Genomic DNA, 26,183 nt, shown 5'->3' with positions numbered 1-26,183 from the left:
TCATGTACCACAAAAATGAAATCACACAACAGAAATAATAGTGATCTGAGGTATTGAAGAATCTGGTTACTGTCATGTTTCAGATCCCAAATAATTTTGACATTACCTTTTCTTCTTGAAGTTATCTCCACTTTTCCATCCACTCCATGCCTTCATGCATGCCTGACAGAATAAAGAGAAAAAACCATTACACATAACAAACCAAGAGATGTACATATGAGTAATAGAAGATGATAGAGGAAAACCAAAACAAACAAAATCACCTGGAAGCTGACAGGGAGCATTTGAGTCCATGAGTACAAAACATTCACAGAGACAAGAATTTTCAACACCGTGCCTTCCATAGGAATGATACATCAGGAACTTGAAACAAACGTGCTCTATCATGATGCCGACTCGTTAAGACACTCTATATTGATTGTATGTGCATTATAAAACTATAAAATTATCAAACATATGTTGATTTGGCCTATATATGTGTGCATCAACTCCATATGACTCATACCTCATAAACATGTACACACCACTAATAACAACATATATATATTTTTTGCAATTTTTTCTATCCTATTAGATGCACATGCAATTCAATTTGGAATTAATTTTGATAACCATGTAGAAATTTAATTAACATATAGAAAATAGTAGATTAGTTCCTAGAAGGCAACTTATCCGTAATCTATTACATATAAAAAATGATTTGGTGCATATAAGATATTTATATGTGTGTTACTTCACAATGGTGGAATAATAGAAGGAAAAAAGGAAAAAGAAAAATATTAAGAAATAAAAAGGGTTCATAATTTAGTTAAACGGGCCGAGGGATGTTCTCTGACGATGGCGATGGCATCAAGCCAGCTCCCTGATGGCAGCAAAGCACGAGATGGGGTCACCTCCCTCGACGGCCTCCTAGCGGCACAACGTATAGAATTTGTTTATAGAGAAAATGAGGTGATCTCTTGTTAGACGATGCTTATCTGAATAAATCAGATCAAAAATCTGTAATGATCATTCCATATCACACAAGAATCTTAACTGCAGAATGATGTAACGTGGAAATGCACTAACATCTCCATTAAAGCTCCGTTTGGTAGGGTTTGTCAAAGTGTTTCTCCACTAGCTTTTGGTGAAGCCCTACAAGGGATAATTTCAAAACGGCTCCATCACCGAAGCCGGGAAGAAGTCGCAAAATGTCTTACGTTAGAGAGAAGAAGAAAAAAAAGTGACTTCACTAGCTTCTCCTCTCTCCAAGCATTAAGTGATCATAAAATATGCATATTACTATTGAGAAGCCATTTTACCAAACATTTTACAAAACAGATTTAACTCACAGAAACCACTCAAAAAAAAGCTAGAGCCGAAGTCGTTTTGGAAGGAGCCGAGGCTGTACTAAACAAGGCTAAAAAAACAAATCTCCACTTCTTTTTGACCTTCCGAACGCTCCCCTCAGCCCCGCTCTCTTCTCCATCGTCCATTTTCTTTGAGCCGCCCTACGCGCCTCCCGATCCGCCGCCACCACCTTCCCACCGCGGATCCACCGGCCGCTTCCGCCGCGGCCTCCGCTCAGCCCAGGCCTCTCCCTCGGCGGCCGCTTCGGCACCGAGGCCAAGCGCCAGTGCCTATCGCGCTCCTCATACATCGCCTCCATCTACTCCGTCTCCTCCCTCGACGGGGAAGCCGACGCCGACCTGTCCCCGGCTGCGTTGCTCCCGTTGCTGCGCACCAGCTCGCTGCTAACCGGCAGGGACGATGCACCCGAACAAGCCCGAGATGGGGGCAGCGTGCAGCGGCTGCAGTCCTGCAGCACGCACAGCGCTAGATCCATCCACGAAGAACTTCTAGGGCAGCACGGCGTGCGCCCGGTACCCGTGCCCACCATCGCGGCTGAAGCCCGACACATTGGGTCGAGCAGGGAGGAGGAGGCGGCAGCAGCTTGTGCCGCCGTAGTCTGGGAGCTCGGCGTCGCTCGGCCACTCGAGTCGAGCGTGGTGTGGTGGTCAGCTCCAGGTCAAGTACCTCCTACTACTCTTTCACGCATCAAATCTATCTTCTCCTTCCTTTCTCTGATTTCCCTCTGATTGAATTGATTCCCGATCTAGGGTTTCGTCCATGGGAGCTGCTGCTGCGCTGCACGGCACTGCTGTCAATCCCTTGCATCAATTGTTGTATTTGGACTCAGATAAGTTCACTAATCAACCCCAAGTCCTTGTTCTTCCCAGTTTTCAGTATCTACCATTGCTCTGTTGTGCTTCAGTTTTTGATGCTTTACTGAAATTTAGGGTTCCCTACTTGAATTGATGTGTGGTATAGCTAATCTGGTGCATTTATTTTGTGGATCAATTCCCTTGATTACTTGCTGGTAGAGTTACTACATACGGAAAAAAGAACTTCCTCTGGTCATGAAAGTTTTCTCAATCAGTTTTCCTGAAATGAAGCCCCAGCAACCAATTTGTTAATTGATTTGCTGTCGGAACCCATCCAATACTGACTCTCGATGTTATGAAACAGTTGGATTCCTGAATAATTATGCTGAACTAAATTTATTTGATTTATTTCCAATGGTTACTTTGTCAGTTGTGACACGAGAAGCCAGTTCATGAATCTGCGCTTGCCGTGCTTTAAATACCTGTGTTGGTGAATCTGTGCTTGCCATGCTTTAAATACCTGTGTTGGTGTAGTGAATAATTAGCACCTGTTTTAGGACATTTCGTTACGACTAGCACCTGTTGGAGGGCAATTATCTTGCTATCCTCTTTCATTTCCATTGAGAGGTGATTCAGCTCTATGAACCCCTTTTCAATCCTTGATTCTTCCCAAGAGCTAAATTGATAGGTCAAATATCTTAATTTTTATAATGCAGTCTGGTGGAGAGACCAAGTCCATAAATTATCTCTGAGAGCTGCTTTTCTTCCCTGTTCATCTCCAGCTCTTCCACTGAGAATTGTCTCATAGAAAGTACATATAAAGGGAAGGGGCAAAATATGACAGAGCTTACGACTTATGTAGTAGAATAATCGAAATCATGGTCCTTGCTTCTAAGCCATCTCTAGGTATTAATCCAATGCTAAATTTAAAACTTTGATTGAAGTCCTCAGTCTAATTATTTAATTTCACTCTACTAAATCATTTATTAAAATATTTTGTTTAGGGAATACGTTTTATTTTCTTCTGTTATGGCAACTCTTGGCATTCATATCATTGGTTATTATAGTGAGAGTCGTATTGTTGCATTGCCACCGGCACTAACCACGTAAGTCCAAAGGTTTTTGGCAATTATTTTTGGTTGAGAGGACGACTAGGACCTGCATGCATTAAGAAATAAAAATCCCAACTTAAGGAAAAAAAACTGAACTCGAGTGCGTCGTAAAAGAAATGCACCGCGTTAAGGATTGTCTCGCTGTCCTTCTTCCGCCATGCTCGGTAAAATAAATCTTTCAGGTGGATCCGCATGATAACACCAGAAACTTTGTATAAGAAAGTTGTGTTAAATCTCCCAAGTAAACCGCTGAAAATTTTTTCACAAGGTACTACCATTTGGGTGGAGAGTTGTGAACAGTTTTTGTGACCCCTGTTGGCTGTTAGCCCTAAGTGCACACCAGCGAGTTTTTGCTGTTCGACCACCTTAAGGACCTTTTGTGCTAGTAGTCCTTTAAGAAAATCTTTTCAGAACTTAGTAAAGGACTTACTGGTAGATTTTCAGCTTTGTTAAGTCTCTGGTTTGGAAGTTATGTTCAGTTTATCTTGACTCCGTATGAAAAGTTCCAGCAGATACACTTAAGGGGAATCTGAGAATATCACCTTGTTAGGTTTTGTTCTAGCCTTACCTTTGAATACCAAACTTGTTACGCGCTATCTAAAGAACATACTAGTAAAGTTTGAGAAGTTTTGGAGGAATACTTGCTGAGTTATGAGCTTTTCTCTAACTGCCAGAAATCTATTTGATTTCCAAGTGTTAACTTCGTTTCTCACTTGACCTTTGGTTACAGATGTCGCAGCCCGTGCACATTGCAGTCGGTACGGATGGCACCACCTACTCACGGTGCCTTCACTACGAGGGTTTTCCAGCTATGTTGTGGGACACCCTGCGTCCTTTCGGGTACCAGTCGCCGCCGGTCTATGCGGGACGTGCGTACCAGGACCACGGGATTCCGCGGAGCTACGTGCACGTGCGGGTACCCCCGCCTCCGGATCAGCCACAATGGCCGTTGCTGGAGGTGGTGGCCGAGGGACACACGCTCCACGACACCTGGGAGTTTGCAGCCTTGCAGACCTTGACCCAGTTCTGCCGGGCACACCCTCTTGAGATCGTGCTAGACCCGATTGGGTTGTTCCCTGCCCGGGATATGAGGGACCCGGACTGGTTGGATCGTATGGAGCATATGGACTTGCTCGGGCTTATGGATCCTCAGCGCACAATTTTTGTTTCAGCTCGTTGCCTGAATGTGTTCTACAGGATGGTTGAGCTGCAGAGCCGAGCGATGGCTACGGTGATTGGGATGGCAGTGGCCAACCAGGTTGCCTTGTCTACCGTGCAGAGTGGTATGGTGGACCAGTCGCTCGAGCTGGTACAGAAGGATGTTCAGATTGCTGAGATGCAGGACAAGATTACTCATTTGGAGGAAGAGATTGTGGATATGGAGCACGATATGGAGATCTTGGCTGACCAGTTCTATGATGTGAACATGGAGCTGGCGAACGCCAATGAGCACCTGCAGGAGCATCACGATGAGCTTAATGCCATCCACGCCTTAGAGGTGCAGCTGGATGAGCCGATGGCCCAGGAGGAGGAGCCCGAGGAGATCAAAGGCTTTTCGAGCATGGACTATGAGAATGCCTCACTGCAGCCTCCAGTTGGTGATGCTCACTCTCCGGTCCTTAGCTTTGCCTCCGTGGGCAACCTCGACGACTTCTAGTTATGACAAACTAGGTTGAGCGGTTCTCTTTTGTTTTTGATTGTACTCCTCGGCGACCTATATTTTGGCCAATGATGTAATAGGTTAGCCTTGAGTTGAGCACTCCTCCTGTATTTTAAGACCCGCAACGATTTCATCTTGGCAAAGGCAGTTCCTGTTTGTCTTTCACTCTTGGCTCAACTTCTAACCCTTTGCGACATGCCATGGATGTCAAGTTGTGTGGGTTTTGATGCTGTGAACACACACCCGTTTCCTGAGGGCCTGTCCAAAGTTGACCGACCCCGAGTCGTGAGGTCAGACGCGCCCGACCCCTCGCGGCAGGTCTCCGCTTCGCCCGACCCCGAGTTGAAAAGCTCCGTTTCGCCCGACCCCGGCACTAAAGGTCGGAATTAGTGGGACCCCTGGGATAAGGTTCTGGCTCGCCCAAGGGTGTGTGCAGACCAACCAAGGAGAAACCGGATCTTGGGGACCCTACCAGACGTGCATCAGAATACCTTCCGATCGGTAGCAAGGATAAAATGACGCGGTAGAAACGAGCTAGTTGCTAGCTAAGATATGTGCACCTCCTTGATAAGGCTATGTGTTGTGTTGAATTAGCGGCAAGAGTTGCATTTGCGGATTTAACATATACATTCCCACCTATTTGGAATACTTCTGAGGTTATGGAACTAATGGAAAGGTGAATCTTGCAGATGGCGCATCGCACACGCTCTGGCTCCGTTCCTAGTGGCAGCGAGGTGCCTCCCCTACCGCCGCCTCCGACCACCCTCGAGTCAATCTTGGCAGCTCAAACCGAGCTGTTGAGGCACATCGCTCAGGGGCAACAGCAGCAACAGCAGCCTCAGGGAGGAAGGGCCCATCAACAGCCCCATGTTGCTCGTTACGAAGATTTTTTGGGGACCCGCCTCCTCTGTTTCACAAGACGGAGGACTCGCTTGACGCCGATGCCTGGATCCGCGCTATCGAGTCCAAGTTCTCCCTTCTCACCGCATTTTGCCTGGATGAGAACAAGGTTCGGTTCGCCGCGCAGCAGTTGCGTGGTTCTGCTCTCCTGTGGTGGGAACACTACCACGCCATGCAGCCGGCCGACCACGTCGTCAGCTGGGAGGAATTCAAGACGGTGTTCAGGGGCCATCACATCCCTGAGGGTGTTCTGGAGCGCAAGCTCAATGAGTTCTTGGCTGGCTCTCACCCAGGGAGGCCGCGATGTCCTGCACTATGCGCAGACCTTCAACGACCTGTGTCGTTATGCAGGCTATCATGCGGACTCCGATGAAAAGAAGAGGGACCGTTTCCGCAGAGGCTTGAGTTTGGAGCTCAAGGAAAGGTTGAATCCCATCAAAGTGGGTTCCTACAATGAACTGGTGAACCTGGCAATTTCCCAGGAAGATTGCATGAAGGCTCTCAAGGCCGACATGAAGAGGAAGGCCCCAATGCCGGCACCCGGCCCGCCTGCCCAGAAGTACAGAATGGTTCCCCCACAAGCGCCTCGCAGGCCCGCACAGCCTGGGAGATGGGTTGCTCGACCTCCACCGTAGGCAGGACCTCGTTTCCCCGGATTCCAACCGCAAGGGCCCCGACCTGCTCTCCCGATGCCACTGCGCCCAGTCGCTAGAAACCACTATTTCACCTGCGGGAACCCGAAACACTTCGCCAAGGACTACCCCCGCAACAAGACTCAACGACCCGGTCAGGGCAACGCACTGAGCAACAAGGGGAAGAAGCCAAAGGTTTAGGTTCGACAAGGCCGGCTGAACTTCACCACCCTTGCTCAACTTCCACAGGGCGCACTAGTGATAACGGGTACCTTTTCTATCTGTGATCAACCCGTCCTTATTCTGTTTGATTCAGGAGCATCTCATAGTTTCATTAGGACTAGAATCAGTGCTAAGTGTGGGTTAGATTTCTGTCACACCAAAGGTACCTACATCATCTCTACCCTAGGTGGAAAGGTAGCTTCACACCAAATGAGCCGTAGAGTACCTATCCAGTTAGGGAGGACCCTTCTTAAGGAAGACCTGCTTACCCTTGGGATAGAAGGAATAGATGTTATCTTGGGTATGGATTGGATGACCTGACACCGAGTGACCCTAGATATCCCTGCCAGGGCAATCCATATAAATTCACCCAAGTATGGTAGCTCAACTATACACTTACCTCCCCGAGAGTGCCAAACTTCTTGTGCCTATCCCGTGTCTGAGGCCCGGTTGGAAGATATCCCAGTAGTGTGCGAGTATCCGGATGTGTTTCCAGATGATTTGCTGGGTATGCCGCCTGAGAGAGATATCGAGTTTGCCATTGACTTGCAACCAGGTACTGCCCCAATTTCAAAGAGACCATACCGGATGCCACCAGCCGAACTGGCCGAAATGAAAAATCAGTTGCATGGTTTGTTGGAAAAGGGTTTTATTCGCCCAAGTACATCACCTTGGGGTTGCCCCGCCTTGTTTGTGAAAAAGAAGGACGATAGTCTGCGAATGTGTGTGGACTACCGACCTCTCAATGCGGTGACGATAAAGAACAAGTACCCCCTACCCCGCATTGATGTTCTGTTCGACCAATTAGCTGGAGCTATAGTGTTTTCCAAAATTGATATCCGTTCTGGCTACCATCAAATCAAGATCCGCCCGTGCGACATTCCAAAAACTGCCTTTTCTACACGATATGGACTCTACGAGTACTTAGTCATGTCATTTGCGCTTACTAATGCACCAGCTTATTTCATGTACCTCATGAATTCGGTGTTTATGCCCGAACTCGACAAATTCGTCGTGGTATTCATTGACGACATCTTGGTGTACTCGAAGAATGAAGAAGAACATGCAGAGCACCTACATACTGTACTCCAACGCTTAAGAGACCACCAACTCTATGCCAAGTTCTCTAAGTGTGACTTTTAGCTGGACAGTGTTAAATTCTTGGGACACACCATATCCAGGGATGGTATAGCAGTAGACCCAAGCAAAGTGCAAGAACTAATGGACTGGAAGCCGCCCACTTCAGTCCATCAAATTCAAAGTTTTCTTGGGTTAGTCGGTTACTACCGCCGCTTCATCCCTGACTTCTCAAAAATAGCCAAGCCAATGACGGAACTGCTGAAGAAAGGGAGTAAGTTTGTGTGGAGCGACAAATGTGAAGAAGCTTTCCACACCTTGAGGCAATTATTGACTTCTGCACCAGTTTTAGCTTAGCCCGACACCACTAGGCCATTTGACGTGTATTGCGATGCCTCTGGCACTGGACTTGGTTGTGTTCTTATGCAAGACAGCCGAGTCATTGCCTATGCCTCGCGAGCGTTACGCCCACATGAGTTGAATTACCCTACTCATGATCTCGAGTTAGCGGCAATCGTTCATGCTTTGAAAATATGGAGGCATTATCTCATGGGAACCAGATGCAACATCTATACAGATCACAAGAGTCTTAAGTATATTTTCACTCAAGCAGACCTCAACATGCGTCAGAGGAGATGGCTAGAATTAATCAAGGATTATGACCTAGAAGTGCTTTATCACCCAGGTAAAGCCAATGTAGTTGCAGATGCCCTCAGCCGCAAGATTCATTGTAACTGCTTATCGGCGGTTAATTATGCCGAGACCCTGTGTCACAAAATGGCTAAACTCAACTTGGAAATTGTTCCACACGGCACCTTAAGTCATATTTCTCTGGAGCCCACCCTGCTTGACCAAATAATTCTAGCACAGCTACAGGACAAAGAGATAAACCTTATCAAAGCGAAACTTGCACAGGAGGACGAGGGATATAAACATTTCCGACATGATTGGAAGGGAGTGGTACATTATGAAGCTCGACTTGTAGTTCCAAATGATCCCGAGCTTAAGAAACAAATTCTGGATGAAGCACACCTGTCCAAGTTCTCAATTCACCCCGGCAGTACCAAGATGTATCACGACCTCCGACAAAATTTCTGGTGGAGTGGGATGAAACCCGACATTGCACGATATGTTTCAGAGTGTGACACCTGTCAGGGAGTCAAAGCGATCCACTTGAGGGTAGCTGGCCCCTTGCAGCCGCTGCCTATTCCCTCGTGGAAATGGGAAGACATAAGCATGGACTTTATAGTCGGACTACCCAATACCTCCCGCAAGCATGACTCCATATGGGTTATAGTAGACCGACTAACCAAAACGGCACATTTCCTTCTAGTGCACACCACCCACACCATACAGAAATATGCAGAACTGTACTTTGATCGGATTGTTTCCTTGCATGGTGTACCTAAAATGATCATCTCTGATCGAGGTAGTCAGTTTGTAGCACGCTTTTGGGAGCAGTTGCAGTTTTCACTTGGCACTAATTTGATCCGCAGTTCCACATATCACCCTCAGACCGATGGGCAAACTGAAAGGGTTAATCAGATTTTGGAAGATATGTTACGCGCCTGTGCTATTCATTATGACAAGAACTGGGACAAGTGTTTGCCATTAGCGGAATTCTTCTACAACAATAGTTACCAAGCTAGCCTGAAAATGGCACCTTTCGAGGCCTTGTATGGATGTAGATGCCGAAGCCCACTGAGCTGGTCGCAACCCGGAGAGAGAACGGTTTATGGACCTGACCTGGTCATAGAGGCCAAAGAAAAAGTGAGAATTATCCGCGAAAATCTCAAGGCCGCCCAATCTCGACAGAAGAGCTATTCCGATCAAAGAAGAAGACCCATCCAATTTAAGGTTGGGGATTTTGTATACCTACGGGTTTCACTGACCAAAGGCGTACAACGTTTTCGAGTAAAGGGAAAGTTAGCTCTGCGCTATATTGGTCCCTATGAGATCGTAGAGGCGTGTGGACCCGTAGCGTACCGAGTTAAACTTCCAGAGAAGATTGCAGCGATACACGATGTTTTCCATGTCTCGCAACTCAAGAAGTGCATCAGGATTCCAACTGAAATCATTACCCCAGAAGAATTGGAGATCGAACCCGATTTATCATATAAGGAATATCCAGTTAAGATCCTCGACCGGAAGGAAAGACATACTCGTCGGCAAATGGTCAAGATGTACAAAATTCAGTGGAGTAACCATACGGAAGACAAAGCGACCTGGGAGACGGAAGAATATCTCAACGCTAACTTCCGTGGTTTTCTTTTCGATCAAGGAGGTACGTTGCACCAGCCGCACTAGTTCTTTCTGCACTTGAATCTCGGGGCAAGATTCCCTTAAGGGGGGTAGACTGTAACAACTCTACCTAAATTAAGTACTTTTAACAATAAACCAGTGATAAATCCCTGATTAAAGAATTGAAATGACCTTTATAACCCTAAGAAGCTCTTTTTGGAGTTTGGAATAAAGCTTGAAATTTTATATGCAAACTTAAGTTTCTGCCCAAATAAGAGTTGTAAAACTTTTTACTTCAAACAACTTTTGTTAAAGGCACTTTGACTAATTCGGAGTGGAAGGGAGTCAAAAACAGCAACCCAAAACTGGTTTACTAAAGGACCCTAAAAAATCTCTTAAGTCCTGGAATTCGAGTTTTTCCTCCATCTTTGCAAGCTTTCATCTCCCGAATTCCAATCTAAACTCCAGTCAGGGCCTAAATGAAAGTTGTAGTACCTCGAGTGTGTTCCAACTTTGTTACACTGACCCAGATCCAAATCGGGCCCGCACTTGTTCAAAATCCCGGTCAAAGTGAGGTAAACCAATCAACTCACCCCTGATGCCTTAAGAATCCTAAGTCTGAAATTCCAGATTTTTGGCTAACCTTGGCAGGAAATATCTTTGAATCCTTTCACAATCTAAACCAACACCTTAAACAAAGTTTGAAGAACGATCAGAGTTGAGCAAGTTTGTTTAAGGGAGTTTTGGAAGTTGTGTTGAAAGATTCGGAGGAGGATCGCTCCAAAGCTGGCCGAGCTTACTGCCCGAAAGGGGGCCTCGACGCCTGTGCGCCAGAGCACATTCGCTCGCACGCCGCATGGCCGCCGGCCACCGGCAGCTCGTCGGCGCCCTATCACCAGCGCGATAGCGACAGGACGAGAGCCACGGTGCCCAACCCGCGCCCGCGACAGGACGGAGCGAACGCCGAGCTAGCCAACCGCCGGCCGCGCGCAGGTGGCCTTCCGCCTGCCACGGCTCCGCTCCGTCAACCCCGTTCCGCCCGTCCATCGGGAAAGCTGCCATGACCACGGCGTCCCATGCCTCCGCCTGCTCGCCCAACCCCCATGGCAGCCCTCCGGCTTGCCCGCCCGATAGACCGGAAGCCCCAGACGCGTGCCGCCCAAGGCCAATCACCACCGAAGACCACCCGGAGCTCCGCCTCCTTTGCCCAATGGCGCCACCGGCCAATGGCCGCCTTGCCCACGCACTCGCTGCTCCCGGCCTTATCCTTTCCCCACCGGAGCCCCGCCTCGACCCTCCGCGCCACCCCGGCCCTATAGAAGGAACCCCCTCACCGGCAATGCCACCCCTTGCCACCGCCCGCACCTACGCCACCGCTTTCTCCTCTGCGCCGCCGCTGAGCTTCCGTGGAGCTCACCCCTTTGCGCCACCCCACACTCCGGCGACTTCGCCGTCACACTCTTGAGAAAGTTCCCCTCTCTGCTCCAGCCGCTTCTTCCAACCCACCAGCCGCCCGCTCCTCCGCGCGGTACTCGAGCTCGCTTGTGCCCGCAAGAAGCACCGCCGCCACTAGAGCACCCTCGAAGTCTCGCTGCCGCCCAAGCCTTCGTTGTGTACGGCCTTTCGCCCCAGCCTACTCCTGTTCGGCCCCAAGGCTTCACCGGTAGACCTGGAGGTAAGCTACCGACCTTTTGTTTCGTCTCGACCGACCCCTTTTCGTTCGGTTCGTTCGCCCCCTTTTCGTTCGGTTCATCCGACCCCTTGTCGTTCGGTTCGTCCGACCCCTTTTCATTCGGTTCGTCCGACCCCTTCTCGTTCGGTTTGCCCGACCCTACCAAGTTTCGCTGACCCTTTCTCCGCCTCGCCCGAGGGCTCGGCTGTAACTTTTTCTTTGACCCGAGGGTATCGGTGAAATATTTTCGGGGATTTCTCTGTGTTGAGTATGAGGACCTCGGTATGGTTTTTCCTTAAATCTGAGGGTCAGACCCTAAGTTTCTCCCAATCCGACCCTCTCATCCTGTTCTCCACCAACAGAAGTTGAACTCCCCCACCTTTCCTGTAGCGTTGCTACAAGTGTCTGAGTTAAAACATGAGTGTGTTGAAATAACCAACTAAAATGTTTAACCCTGCATTGCATTTCCGTGTAGAGTTGAATCTCGCCGACGGGACGTACGAGCTTCACCCGGCACCGGAAGAAGACCCCACCGAGGAACTGCACCCCTTCGAAGGAGAGCCCGAACCAGAGCAAGACCCCGAGGACCCACAAGCTTTCCCTAAAGGCAAGCCCCGGTGCATGAACTCCCTGTTTTACTTTCATGCCACTTATTGATTACTTGATTGCGCATTTACGTTTCTAGGAGTTGTAATGAAATCTTAGATGCATAAACTTAGTACCTTGTCTGATTACTAGTTGCTAAGGTCGAGTAATGCAATGCTAAATAGGTTTCGGTAAAAGTCGAGTGATCTCTTGTCACTCGCGAGTTATAGGGGTTGAATGTTTCAGTTATGTCGCAACTATAAGGACAACGGACGGGGTCAGGCTTATGTTCGATACTTGGTGGATTACCCCGTCTGTCTAAATGAAAATGAACTAAGGTCGAAACGTGTTGGCGTTCGTGATCAAGTGTTTGAAAGTACTAATCTCATACCTAGTATGGGATGGGGAAGCCTAGTACCTGATTGAACTGGGGCGTGGCATACCCTCCGGCTATCCTTGGAACATCGTTCCCATGGTGCATCATGTGGGTGCCAGTGCAGTCATAGTACGGCAGAGGCTGGGATTATGGAGCATTGCACGCCAAAGGCAGTTGGCCTTGACACGTGCCTAAGGGATCGATGGGGACAGCGGACAAATGAAGTGACCCTTCGTGGTGCGCGGATGTCGTGAGATTAGGTTTGCCATGCATGGTTAATAAATTCGAATCGATTCGTCTGCCTCTCACAGTTTGGGACTACTTGATCACTATTCTGCACTGAGTAACGATGAAACATGATCATGAGATGAAGTTGATGCTTGTTAAGTAATTGCTTGGAAATCATTCTTGTTTAGTATAAGTTGCTAATCTAGACTGGATAAAGAACGTAGAACATGAGCTAAAATGTTGAAAGTAAGGACTGAGTTTAGACGCCTTTGGCAAAGAAAACCCCAGAGCCAGAAGGCCTTGCATGTCTAGGTCTCGGTCGTGTCTTTCCGAGGGGTCAGTCTTGCTGAGTACTAGTTGCTCAGCCTTGTTGTGGCTAATCTTTTTCAGGTAATGTCAATAGTTTGGTTGCTGGTACCACTTGGCTGACCCAGCTTCCTCCAGGCTGGACAGTCGAGTGGGATCCCTCCTTGGATGGCGAAGGAAGGAATTTTTGATGTCATGATCGGCTCCGTCGTGATGTCATGTATCGACATTTAGCTTCCGCTAGTTTTATTTGACTTCGAACCTTGCAAATTTCGGTCTGAATTTCGAAAACTCTGATGTAATAAAATGTGGAACTTGTTGTCGTGATGGAATGTTGTAACCTCTGTGCTACTCACCTTCGCGTGAGCGATGCTTCTCGATCCTGTTTATGTGGTTAATCGGATGAAATCCGACGGTCGACCAAGTTGACTTGCTTAAAGTGCATAATCGCGTATCAAGCGACTTCAATGCATTTTAGTCAGGTTAATTTGGGCGGTTCCGCCATACAAAGGCCCCTAGATCTTGTGCCTACACCCCTGGACAGATTCCTCCACTTTAAATCTGAAACTTTTCACAGGACCCCCTACACTTCTTACCCAAAAGCAATCGGGTCCCTAGGCCCTTTCTTCTACCTCTAGTCACGCACAAAAACAGCAGGTCACACACAACACGTTGCACGGCCGGCCGGGAACAGGGGGAAGTAGCATGGTGGTGCTAGGGAGGAGGGCAGCAGGCCATGCCCCAAGGTCAGGGACCTCGCCCGTGGGGTTGCTGACGAGGGATGGGCGGCGCACTAGGAGCTCCGCGGGGCGGCGGCGAACATTGTCGGCAAGCCCGGAAATGAGCGCGGAAACTCGATGCAAACGGAAAAAGGACAAGAGCATCACGGTTAGGACCTCACCTAAGTTCCATTTGAGCTGTTAGTCGGGACGAGGAGGGCCGGAGCATGGGGTGCCATGTGAGGTCGACGGCGGCAGTGGAAAAGTTTATGTAACTTGGGGAAACTTCGATTCTCGTCAATTCGGTGGACGATTGAGGGAGAGGAGGGGCTAAGGGTGTAGCTGGGGAAGTGGCGCAGCTTTGGGTGAGAGGAGTTGAAGGGAGATGGTGGGAGTTGGATGGATTTCGCTGGCAAACAGGAACCTCTCAAACTGGCTGTCTGGGGCAATAATGGAGGATGGCTTGTTGTGGGGAGGCTCTGGCTTGGAGGATAAGGTCGGCTCAAGGCCTGGGGGTGGTGCGAGGATAAGAATGACACGGCAAGGCATCAGGAGCATGCTGGATGGACATTTGAGGAGCTACTGGTGGAGCAGTGGGCAGAGCATGCCCTCGGGCGAGGCGGGGTGGTTCAGATGATGCAGGGAGACCGCACGTTTTATTGGCCGTGGGGCGCGCGTCGACTCATCCGGTCATGGCAGTCGGTTGGGCGACGGCACGACACCGGTGCGGGGCGTCCACGTGGTGGGCAGCGGGCAGCGCACTGGCGCGCGTGCTCGGGCGCGCACACTAGCTCACGGTGTCGCGTCGGGCAATAAAGGCCGGGTTTTGGGGGATGAATTAGTCGAAATTTTTGAATTGCGTGACCACTTCTCCCTTTACAAAACTTGTAGCCCCAACAACCAAGTTCAAAGTTTACTAAAGGTTTTTGCCCAGATTTCAAACGAATTCAGAGATAAATTGCGCCAAAGTTTGTCGAAAACTGAAGTTTTCAAACATTGAAACATTTCAGTCGAGCTGCTCGTGTTGACCCAACTAGCTGTGTTTCACCTCATTTTTGAAAACCTTTTGTGCAGATTTTGGCCTAACCCTAATAAGCAAAGTTGTTAACGGCCTGTATATCTAAAAGTTTTGTATAGAGTTAAGCTCGAGTTTACATTGGAAAATTTGAGATAAAGAGCTCCAAAGTCGGGACTTTTCCTGTTTTTCAAATTTCAGCACATGTTTGTATTTTGAGTTTTTGAACCTCTTCTGCTCAATTTCAAACAAAAAGCTAATAACAAAATTTGTTTGAAATGATGAGTTTATAAACTCTTAGTAGGACAAAATTTCAAGTTCTTATATAAAATTTTAAATTATGGACTAATCAATATTTTAAGCTCCTTAGGGGCAAAAGTTGACCTTTGACTTGTTTAATTAGCTGCTAATTTCCTCTCTTAGGCTTAAACAAAGTTATTTTAGCCAGGGTTGTTATAGGTGTGTGGGGAGCTGGACCCACTATGTCATATACACGTCGGAACTGCCTATCACTGGCTCTTGCTATGAAAAGTACTCTACGCTTTTAGAAACAAAATCTACTCATTGTCCCCTCCCATTCCTGGATGCGCCTCAGCTGCAGGGTGACTCGTGTCACTATCGAGTGGGCCCAATTGCTACCAGGCCCACATGTCAGTGATATCTAGCCTACATAACTGAAGACGTGGATTCCCACTTCAAGAGTACGCTTCCATAACTGAATGGCCCCTTCGTCTCCACCCCCTTTCAATGCCGACCTATCTCCCCCAACACGTCCCATCACAGTCCTGCACGCGCGCCTCGCTCACTCTCCTTCGCTTCCTTCCCACCATGGTTGAGCGCAAGAAGATGCACAACTCTAGTTGGCAGCTGCGCGACAAAGCCACCGGGTGATTCAAGAAGATGATCCCAAGGATGGCTTCCACCATGGCCGTCGAGGAGAAGAAGGGACTTGGCACCTCCACCAAGTGTCAGCAGAGGCGCTCGATCCCTAAGAAGGTGATGCTGGAAAATTAGATTTAGTATACCACATATTTAATTTCTTGATTCGGGGCATGTTAAACTTTGCGATCTCATGATAGGCAGGAGTAAGTAGTCCGCGCAACCCTGTCCGAGCCTGCCACATCTACACCGAGTCTTCTCCCTCCAAGGAGAAGCCATACATCCAATATGATTGGCCAGACATGCCAGCAAGTCTCAAACTAGTATGTGTTCTTCATTTCGAATAAGTTCTAACACTATGTGTTGCCATGTCATGATCCTATTAAAACTGAGCAACACTTTATTTAGTTTTGTGACCCTATTTTCCCTGTAATGAAGGTTGCCGGAGATACCTACGAGATCGTTTTCCCAAAGATGTCATGTACAATGATACTCACTCAGGGGAGCGATGATGAGCTCTCCGATGGACCTGAGCTGTCTGGTAGGCAGGTGATGTTCCTACCCTTTAAGTTAATCATCAATTGGTTTCTATTATGTGCTATTTTGGTTTATCTAGTCAATCTATCTTTTACACATGCTAAGTAACCCCCTTTTAAAATGTCAGGTGCAAGAGAAGATAGAAGAGGTTCGCGTTGCTATCAAGCGCAAGCTGCGGAAGGGCCATTTCTACACTGTGGAAGGCAAGGATGACTAATGTTGAGGAGGGAGTAGTCTTTGTTGATGTAGAAGTATCAGTACTGTTAGTTATAAGAGTTATGTTAGTTGATCATGTCGTGGATGCCTCTTCTTTATTTTGGTAAAATGAGAGGCATGAAACATGTATATTTTGCTAACATGTTAGTTGATGTAGAAGTAATGGATGCCTCTACTTTATTTTGGTAACATGAGAGGCATGCACCTACTATATCGAACTAAATGCAGTTCGTATGAATTAAGTAATTTTTATGTATGGGAGCTCTATCTTGTCTAGTTTAGCATCTGATAAAGTTCATGGTTCATGGTATATATAATATCTTAATGTTTTCAAGAAATCAAATGCACATTAGTTCACGAAGTAAACTTTGCAACTCCAAATTACACAAAGAAAATATCTTCATCTTCTCCAGGTATATTGACTGGAGCAACAACTCCATCACCAATGTAGGTGTCATTAGAATCATCTTCGTCTTCTGATATGTTCGCACGATCCGGTTTAGGCATGGGCACCACCTTTTGAAGTACAGATGCATCACCAGTTAACCCTTGCACGTCTGGCCTAATCCAATTTGTCAAAGCCTCCTGCTGGTCCTCAACATTAATTTGTTCCACTCCTGTGATAACCGAGTCCACATTGGTATCACCAACTCTATCCTCAACTTTTGGCATGGCAAACAGGGTCCTAGGTTTCATTTTGAGGACACTGCACCATTTAGTACCTTTCTTCCTGCCTTTCACATAACACACTTGCTTCGCTTGTGTTGCCAGGATGTATGGATCATCTGAGTTGTGAAACCGAGTGGTATCAATATCGATAATCCCAAATTTATCTTTACTGTACCCTCTGGATTTGCTCTTAGTTGGTGCAGGAACATCATACTAGTCACACTCGAACAATGTGACTTCATGCTGGTTAGGAAAATCAAGGATGATGATTTTTTTAATCACTCCATACCATTCCATGCCATCATTGCCCTTGACGATAACACCACTATTCTGTGTTGATAGATTTTTCTCTACATCTGATGTCCGGAAGAAAAACCCATTAATGGAACACCTGTTCCTCACACTAACTATTTGTTCTGGACCATGAGATAGAGAATAAATCATTTCATTTGCTTTTCCCTCTGCATGTAGGTTCCTGATCTACACTCAGAAATGTTTGGAAAATATGTTATGAACAAATATATTCAAGTGTGATGAATAAAATTGAACAGAAATATATATGACTCACTTTACGCTCGAACCAATGTACAAATTCAGCCTTATGCATTCTATCAACATTATGCGAGTTGGTGTTCCTCAATTCATCCAAGTGCTCACTGATGAAACAATAAACTTTTGTCAGTTAGATAGTGAACACAATATAAAAAAAGATGTTGGATTACATGTAGCTTACTTTATCCATGGAGTGGCCTCATCACAGTTGGATATTATGTAGTGCCTCATCCTGCGCAAGTCATCAGGAGAAGGTATCTCCATATTGTGCCTATGACTACTTTTCTTTCTAGTGAAGTCCATGCTCGCAAATACACTTAGACCAGCAGGTGGTTCACTAACAGTGCTCCTTTCTTGATGCTCTGGCCGATTCAACTTTGTACCAACACCTTCAAAGAACCGAGAATAGAATGTAAGGCACTCCTCCGAGATCTACCCCTTTGCTATTGAACCCTCTGGGCATGCTTTGTTCTTCACATAGCCTTTGAGGGTACGTAGGTACCTCTCAACTGGATACATCCATCTATAGGAAACAGGGCTCTCGAGTTCAGCCTCCCAAGCAATATGAACTGGTAAGTGCATCATAAAATCAAAAAATGCTGGAGGGAATATCATCTCAAGCTGACAAAGGGTCTCTCCAATCGATTTGGTAAGTTCTTTCATCTCAGTTTCCTCAAGCTCCTTTGAACATACTGAACTAAAAAACCTGCTGAGCTCAATCAATGGGATCACTACTTCTTCAGGCAATATTTGGCGCACCACCAAGGGTAAAAGTTTTTGTAATATAACATGGTAGTCATGACTTTTAAGTCCAGCAACCTTAAAACCATTAACATCAACACATCTCTTGATATTTGAGGCACAAGCATTGGGCATCTTAACACCTTGAAGAAAATTGCACAAAATTTCCTTCTGATCATCACCTAACTTGTACAACACTGGTGGCAAAGTTTATTTTCCTTTATTGTTGAACAATAGATGTTGATCCTACCTTATACCCAATTCTTGCATATCGAGTCTAGCCTTCTCACCATCCTTACTTTTACCAGCCAAATCACACATAGTCCCTAGCAAGCTCTCACATATATTCTTCTCAATATGCATCACATCGAGATTATGGCGTATAAGCAGATAATCTCAGTAAGGAAGGTCAAAGAAAATATTCTTCTTCCTCTAGTTGTGCCATCTATTATCTTCACCGCGCTGCTTCCTCTTCCTCGAAGTAGTCGCTCCAAAAGTGACTTGCTTCAAACTCTTGTACTGCTCCACTACTTGTGCACCACTAAGGGGCACTGGAGTCTCCCTCATTTCAACCTTGTTATTGAAGCTAACCTTGTTCTTCCGCCACCTGTGGTTCGTAGGCAAGAAACGATGATGGCCCATGTAGCAATGCTTTAAACCATATTTTAACCACAAGTAATCAATATCCTTGTGACAATAAGGACAAGCAAACCTGCCTTTTGTGGTCCAACCAGACAACATCGCATATGCAGGAAAATCATAAATTGTCCAAAGTAGCATTGCACACAGAGTAAAATTTTTCCTTTTTTCCGCATCCCAAGTATCAACTCCATTGTCCCATAGCTCTTTAAGCTTATTGATCAGAGGCTACAAATAAACATCAATGTTAATTCCTGGAGATTTAGGCCTAGGAATTAGCATCGAAATCATCCAATAGGATTGTTGGAAGCACAACCAAGGAGGCAGGTTATAAGGAATTAGGATCAACTGCCATGTAGTGTAAGTCACATTCAACATCCCAAATGGATTGAAGCCATCCGATGCTAGTCCCACCCTAACATTACATGGATCACTTGCAAATGCACTATACTTGGCATCTACGTGCCTCCATGCCTTTGAGTTAGCTGGGTCCCGCACTTTCCCATCTTCAACAAATTCTTCCTTGTGCCAACGCATATGCGCCAATGTGATCTCGTTCATATATAATCTCTGCAGTCGAGGAATAAGTGGAAAATACCTCAGTATCTTACAAGGTAAGAGCTTCTCTTTACTCCACTAGTGCCATCACCACCACACTCTAAATATGTATCTTTCCATCTACTCTCCCCACATTTTGGATATGCGTTTAGCTTCTCATACTCTTCTCCACGGAATAACACACAGTTATTAACACAAGCATGAATCTTTTGGTAGTCCAAGCCAAGGTCTCGAACTACCTTTCAAACTTTGTCCAGGGTATCTGGGACACAATGGTCCTTGGGGAGCACATAGCAGAATAATAACAGTACTTGCTCTAGAGCATTGTTCCTAATACCGAACATGCACTTAATCTGATATAGCCTCACAATAAAAGATATTTGGGTAGCCTCCTTGCAACCTAGGTACAGTTCTTTCCTAGCTTCTTCCATTAAGTTAAAAAAATTTCTTACTAACTCATTTGGCTCCTCAATATTACCACCTCTAATTTCACCATGTATGGCACCACTAATTAGTGATGAAAGTAGTTTAGTGGATGAGACGCCATCATCATGATCACCTTCTTCACCTTCACAAACGTCACGATCATCATCGTCCACAGCAATACATTTAGCAGATCTGCCAATATGATGTTGTTTTTTTGTAATACGGATCAAACCCTCTGGTATTCAAGTGCAACTCAACAACTTCTTTATTTTGATATACCATGCGACGACATCCTCTACATGGACAGGGCGCAGTTTGTACTGGAAAGGTGCCTTCAAAGGTATCTTCAATGAATTTAGCAACTCCGTTTTGCCACGCAGCATCTGTATGTGACAATTCCATCCAACTACGATCCTCATGATCATGTGCCATATTGCAAAAAACCCAACTAATAATTTAAGCACATGTTTGTACTACTATATAACTCCTGAATAACCTGCATAAATATAGGTTCCTCCATCAATATTATTACTATCAACAACTATTATAAAAACTGAATGACTACATATACTAATTGAAGAACTCAAGTTTATCAGCAGGCACATTAATTGCGATAGGTCTGGATCGATTTTATACCTTGCATTGAGAGGATGGAATCAGACAATGCCCGTGTTGTCCCATGTCGAGAGATCATGGAGGACTAACAAGGGGACTCTTCCTTGGCACTCGACAACTTGCGCACTAGGGAAGACGACGGTAGGTGGCGATCGCGCGATGAAGGCAGCATCACGTGAAGAAGGGGAGGAGTCATGCTGTTGACGCCAGATTTTGACATGTTTTGATCGGCGTCAAGAGAGGGAAGGATTGGCCGATGCAGCGAATTTAAAGGTTACGATTGGGAATCGGCCGATTGGTGCTACAGTTGGGAATTGGCCGATTGGCGCTATAGTGTTTCGAGCAATTGGCAGACGGCGTTGGTGGAGGTCAGCCGATTGGAAGGCTGGAGTGTTTGGGCCAATATGGGCTTAAGGTGGGCTAGAAAAAGAAGATAGAGAAAGATTGGCCCGTGGGAGTATGATAACCAACTCCGATACGAGTTGTGTTTGTAAATATTCGTTTTCATTTAAAATTAGAGATAGATCCTAGTTGGTTAGGAAACAGTTGTAACAGGCTATAAATAGCCATATTTAGAGATTTGTAAAATAACACATCAATCAATGTAAACAATCTACTTTTTCATTGTACTTTACTTTCAAGTCGGTGACTTCGCCAATGCATCTTTTTCTTTCACGAGTTCATACGGGTTGGAAGGGCTGCATCGACATGATCTTCGGCCGAGTGTGTAAGTTCCGTTTATGGAGTAATATCTAAGCTTTAACTTCGGGCGTATCGCTGTTGTTTCATTTAGATTTATTCACAAGTTATCGATATTTACTAGAATTATAGGCTTTATCTATTATTCTAGTTCTATCACCAGTTATCCGGCTTGAGATTTGAACTATCGGCTTCATTACTGTTGTTCTTATTTATCATCATATAGTCGATTAGATCTGTTTCAAGTGTTGCATTTGTAGCGTTGTTTAGTTTACTCTAGTAGTTTCTTCATAGTTGCTGCGTGATTATCAGCTATCCTATAGCCGGTCATCTTCATAGCAAATCGGCCGATTCGCTGATACGCTTTTTGAGACAGATCGGAACTTTAGCCGATTGAAACCCCTGGGATTTAATACGTTTCTTTCCTTGTTGTTGACGCTAGATTTTGACACGTATGGAATTGGCGTCAAGAAAGGAAAGGATTAGCTGATGCGGCGAGATGAAAAGGTCAAGATTGGGAATCGGCCGATTGGTGCTACAGTTGGAGATCGGCCGATTGGCGCTGTAGTGTTTTGGCGGATGGAGTTGGTAGAAATCGGCTGATTAAGAGGCTGGAGCAATTGGGCCAATATGGGCTTAAAGTGGATTACGAAGAGAAAATAAAGGGGGACTAGCCCACAGGAGTGCAACGACCAACTCTGATACGAATTGTGCTTGCAAATATTCATTTTCGTTTAAAATTAGAGATAGAGTCCTAGTCGGTTAAGAGGTTGGTTGTAACAGGCTATAAATAACCGTCTTTGGAGATCTATAAAACAACATCAAATCAATACAACAATCTACTATTTCCTCATACTTTACTTTCAAGTCGGCGACTTCGCCAATACATTTCTTCTTTTCATGAGTTCGTACGGGTTGGTAGGGCTGCATCGACTCGATCTCCGGCCGATACTGTAAGTTCCGTTTATCGAGTAATATCTAAGCTTTAACTTCGGGTGCATCGCTGTTGTTTCGTTTAGATTTATTCACCAGTTATCGATATTTACTAGAATTCTAGGTTTTACCTGTTGTTCTAGTTTTATCACCAGTTATCCAACTTGGAATTAGAGCTTTCGGCTTATTTATCTTTATCGCTTATCTATTACTTTCGCATAGCCGATTAGGTCTGTTTCAAGTGTTGCTTCTGTAGCGTTGTCTAGTTTACTCTGGTAGTTTTCTTTACAAACGTTACCTAGTTGTCGGCTGCACCATAGCCGATTTCCTTGTTATAGCAAATCGGTCGATTCGCTGATAAGCTTCCTCGAGATCGGAACCTCAGCCGATTGCAGCCTCTGGGATCTGACACGTTTCCTTCCTTGCCAATCAACAGGTCAGATTGGCTGGCACGCCACGCGAACCGCACCAGGGTGATTACCCAAACAGGAGTTAAGCAGATTCTCCCGGGTCGTGTGTTCGACGCAGAGATTCAATCGGCTGATCTTTAGCGCCAAAACACTTTTGGCACGCCCAGTGGGACCAATACGACCACTACCATGTCGAAAGCTGCCGAAATCTCCAAAGACAACATCATCGAGGTGACGGAAGCAGACCTCAAGGATGACCAGAAGGAAGAGTTGGAGAAGCAGATAGCACAGTACCGGAAGACATGCCTACAATCCTTCAGTCGTACCAGGAGCGGGGAAACTGTCAAGAAAGCTCCTTTTCCAACTCCCCGCCAGATTACAATCGCCAAGGACTCGAGCAAGATGTCCGAGATGGTTCAACAGTCTGTCTACCAGGCTATCATCGATCAATCCCCGATGATAACCAATACGGTATACAATGTCATCATCAGCTCCCTGGCCAATGGCGTGTCTCAAGGATACCAGGGGCCGGCATACGCCCTACCTATCACAGCCCCGGTCAGGAGTTTTCCAAGCATATCCTACTTGGCTCTTCAGCCGATCCAGGCTCAACATGGAGGATCCAGCGCTCCTTCGCCATCAACACATCCGGGATACAACGGCACACCATACCTCTAGTCACAGGCGCCTCCTCAATCCGTTCAGATTTCCTCCACGCAACCGACATCATTAAATTTAGTGCCTTGGGGGGCACCATCGGCGATGGCCGTCCAAGATCAATCGGCCGGCTATGGAGGCTCTCCAACCCAGGCACCCTTCCAATTGGTCGTGCGGCCGACAACTCCACAGTATCAACCGGCCACATCTGAAATTGGCAGAGGGGCAGAGACTGCAGAAGCGCTTCGGGGCGCTGTGCCGATTATACTATATGATGAAACGGCCGGTTCGCTGAGACACCAGATGCCGACTACACAGCCGGCCACGTCACCACAGAACCCGCTGCACGCTTTCGTTCATCACCCAGTCATCCCTCCGCCAATCTACCAACATGTGCCGGCTCCCCGGCCAGTAGTTCATCAACAACAAGCAGACTGGACGACACGGATAGCAGAAGTAATTCAAGATCAATTCGGTTTAAAGCCGAAGGTACAAACTTACACATATAGAACATCGTACCCGCCTGCCTACGATCTACTGCCGTTTCCCCATCGGTACAAAGTTCCCAATTTCACCAAGTTTTCGGCGCTTGATGATACCTCAACTGTGGAGCACGTGAATAGATTCATCATCCAATGTGGGGAGGCGGCTACACAAGATGCCCTATGGGTGCATCTCTTCTCATCATCTCTGTCCGGATCGGCCTTCCAATAGTTCACATCGCTACCACCCAACTCCATAGTTACTTGGGCCGACTTGGAGAAGCAGTTCCACAAGTACTTCTACGCGGGAGTGCATGAGATGAAACTCTCAGATCTAACCAGCCTCAGGCAAAGGAGTGATGAGCCAGTGTCCACATATGTGCAGAGATTCAAGGAAGTCAGGAACAAGTGCTATACCCTAGTCCTAACCGATGCCCAGTTGGCCGATATAGCCTTCCAAGGTCTCCTGCCGCACATCAAAGAAAAATATGCTTCACAGGAGTTTGAAAGCCTGAGTCAAATCGTACACCGACTGTCTGGTCAGGAGGTACGCCCTTTTGATCAATGGAGGAATTTTCAGAAGAAGGTGGCATACTTAGAAGGATCTGAATCTGAAGAAGAGACAGAAATCGGCCTGGCAGAGTGGGTTAAGGGAAAAAAGCCGACAAAATTTTTGATCTACTTCTCCAAGAAGGGCAGATCAAGCTCTCACCCTACCATACGATCCCATCGGCCGAACAGCTAAAGAAGATGAAGTATTGCAAATGGCATAATGCCACGTCCCATGACACGAACGAGTGTAAAATCTTCCGTCAGCAAATACAATTGGCCATTGAGCAAGGCAGGCTCAAATTCAAGATCTCGACAAAGCCAGCGAAGCTGATGAAGATCGATCAGCATCCTTTCCCCACCAACATGGTTGATACAGGAAGGAACGCACTCCAGACCAAGGTGCTGACATCAGAATCGGCTAAAAAGAGCGGCTCCGTAGGCCCCAAGAATCAAGCTGCGCTCAAAGATGTCAAAGGGAAGAGACGGATGGATGATGAAGGCGAAGGATCGGGGGAACCACGCAGACCCATCACTTCCCAATTTTTGCTCAACAAGTACCAGCGGCAACAAGAAAGTTCAAGGTTTCGTGAAGAGATGATGTGATGACATGAGGATCACTGGCGATGCCCGTTCTTCATCCACTGCTGGGAAAATAACCTTAGGTTGCCATCGGCCAATAATTTCCCAGAATGCAGTGGTCCATATCGCAACAATTGCCCATTCAGAAGGTTTCACTCCAGAGATGGAAGGCCAGAGCCAATCAGCAGAAACTGGCGTGAGCAAGAAGATCGGCGCCTTTCAGTGCGTGATCGGCTGGGGGGCAGGAGTGACCGATATGATCGGCCAAGAGACAGACGTGAGCGATACGATAGGCCGGGGGGCAGGACCGATCGGCACGACCGACCGGAGGGCAGAGTCAGCGCACATGATCGGCTGGAAGAGATGGCCGATGCTCAGGTATTAGATGAAAATTCTTTAGGGCAAGAACCAGAATGGGAGCACGCCAAACCGTCGGGTAAACCAGTGAACCCCAGGTGGTGCCCTGATGGATTGACCAAATCCCAAAAACGAAGGATCCAGCATCTCCGCCAATGGGAACAGTAGGAAGAAGAGCAACAACAGATGATAGACAAGAAGAACAACAGGTCTCGGGTTTGGCGCCCCAAAAGAAATGACAGGGAAGGCGATGACAACCAGGAATCAGCAGCCGATGTCAGCATGGTTTTTATTTTGCTGATCGAATTCATGGCTCCCACTGACCGACATGACACGTCAGAGATGGAAGAACAGATGGCGCAATGAGCTTTGGAGCTAATGACGGCCACGTTCGAGAAGCCTGAAGATGAAAAATGGCAGCACCTCAAGGCGTTGTTCCTCAAAGGACATGTCAACGGCCGATCTATCACCAGATTACTAGTAGATGGAGGCGCTACAGTCAACATCATGCCATACGCCATGTTCCGGAAGTTGGGAAAAAGCAACGATGATTTGACCAGGACGGACATGATGCTCAAGGACTTTGAAGGCAACGTGTCTCCCGCCCGTGGCGCGCTTTGCGTCGACCTCACCATCGGCAGTAAGACTCTTCCCACCACTTTCTTTATTATTAATGGCAAAGGGTCCTACAACATGTTACTCGGTCGCGACTGGATACACACAAATTGCTGCGTCCCGTCTACAATGCATCAATGCCTCGTACAATGGGTCGGTGACAACATCGAAATAGTCA

General features: G+C 46.8%; 1 protein-coding gene across 1 annotated transcript; it reads left to right on the top strand.

The window, feature by feature from the left end:
• The first annotated feature begins 837 nt into the window (after positions 1–837).
• LOC111257937 lies at positions 838–3,142 on the top strand. Its single transcript, XM_022828479.1, has 3 exons — positions 838–922; positions 1,486–2,007; positions 2,100–3,142. The coding sequence occupies exons 1-3, from the start codon at positions 838–840 to the stop codon at positions 2,270–2,272; spliced, it is 780 nt and encodes a 259-aa protein (XP_022684214.1). The 3' UTR covers positions 2,273–3,142.
• The last annotated feature ends 23,041 nt before the right edge of the window (positions 3,143–26,183 follow it).

This window comes from Setaria italica, chromosome VII, assembly GCF_000263155.2.
Source record: "Setaria italica strain Yugu1 chromosome VII, Setaria_italica_v2.0, whole genome shotgun sequence".
Taxonomy (NCBI): Eukaryota; Viridiplantae; Streptophyta; class Magnoliopsida; order Poales; family Poaceae; genus Setaria; species Setaria italica.
The sequence above is the reverse complement of the archived record's forward strand: the minus strand, read 5'-3'. Positions and strand labels throughout refer to the sequence as shown.

Bases quoted from the DNA above. Each gene is read 5' to 3' on its own strand.
- LOC111257937 (XM_022828479.1), top strand. From the start codon at position 838: ATGGCGATGGCATCAAGCCAGCTCCCTGATGGCAGCAAAGCACGAGAT. The intron at 923-1,485 runs GTATAGAATTTG...ATTTTCTTTGAG, and splicing joins CGGCCTCCTAGCGGCACAAC to CCGCCCTACGCGCCTCCCGA. The intron at 2,008-2,099 runs GTCAAGTACCTC...TTCCCGATCTAG, and splicing joins GGTGTGGTGGTCAGCTCCAG to GGTTTCGTCCATGGGAGCTG.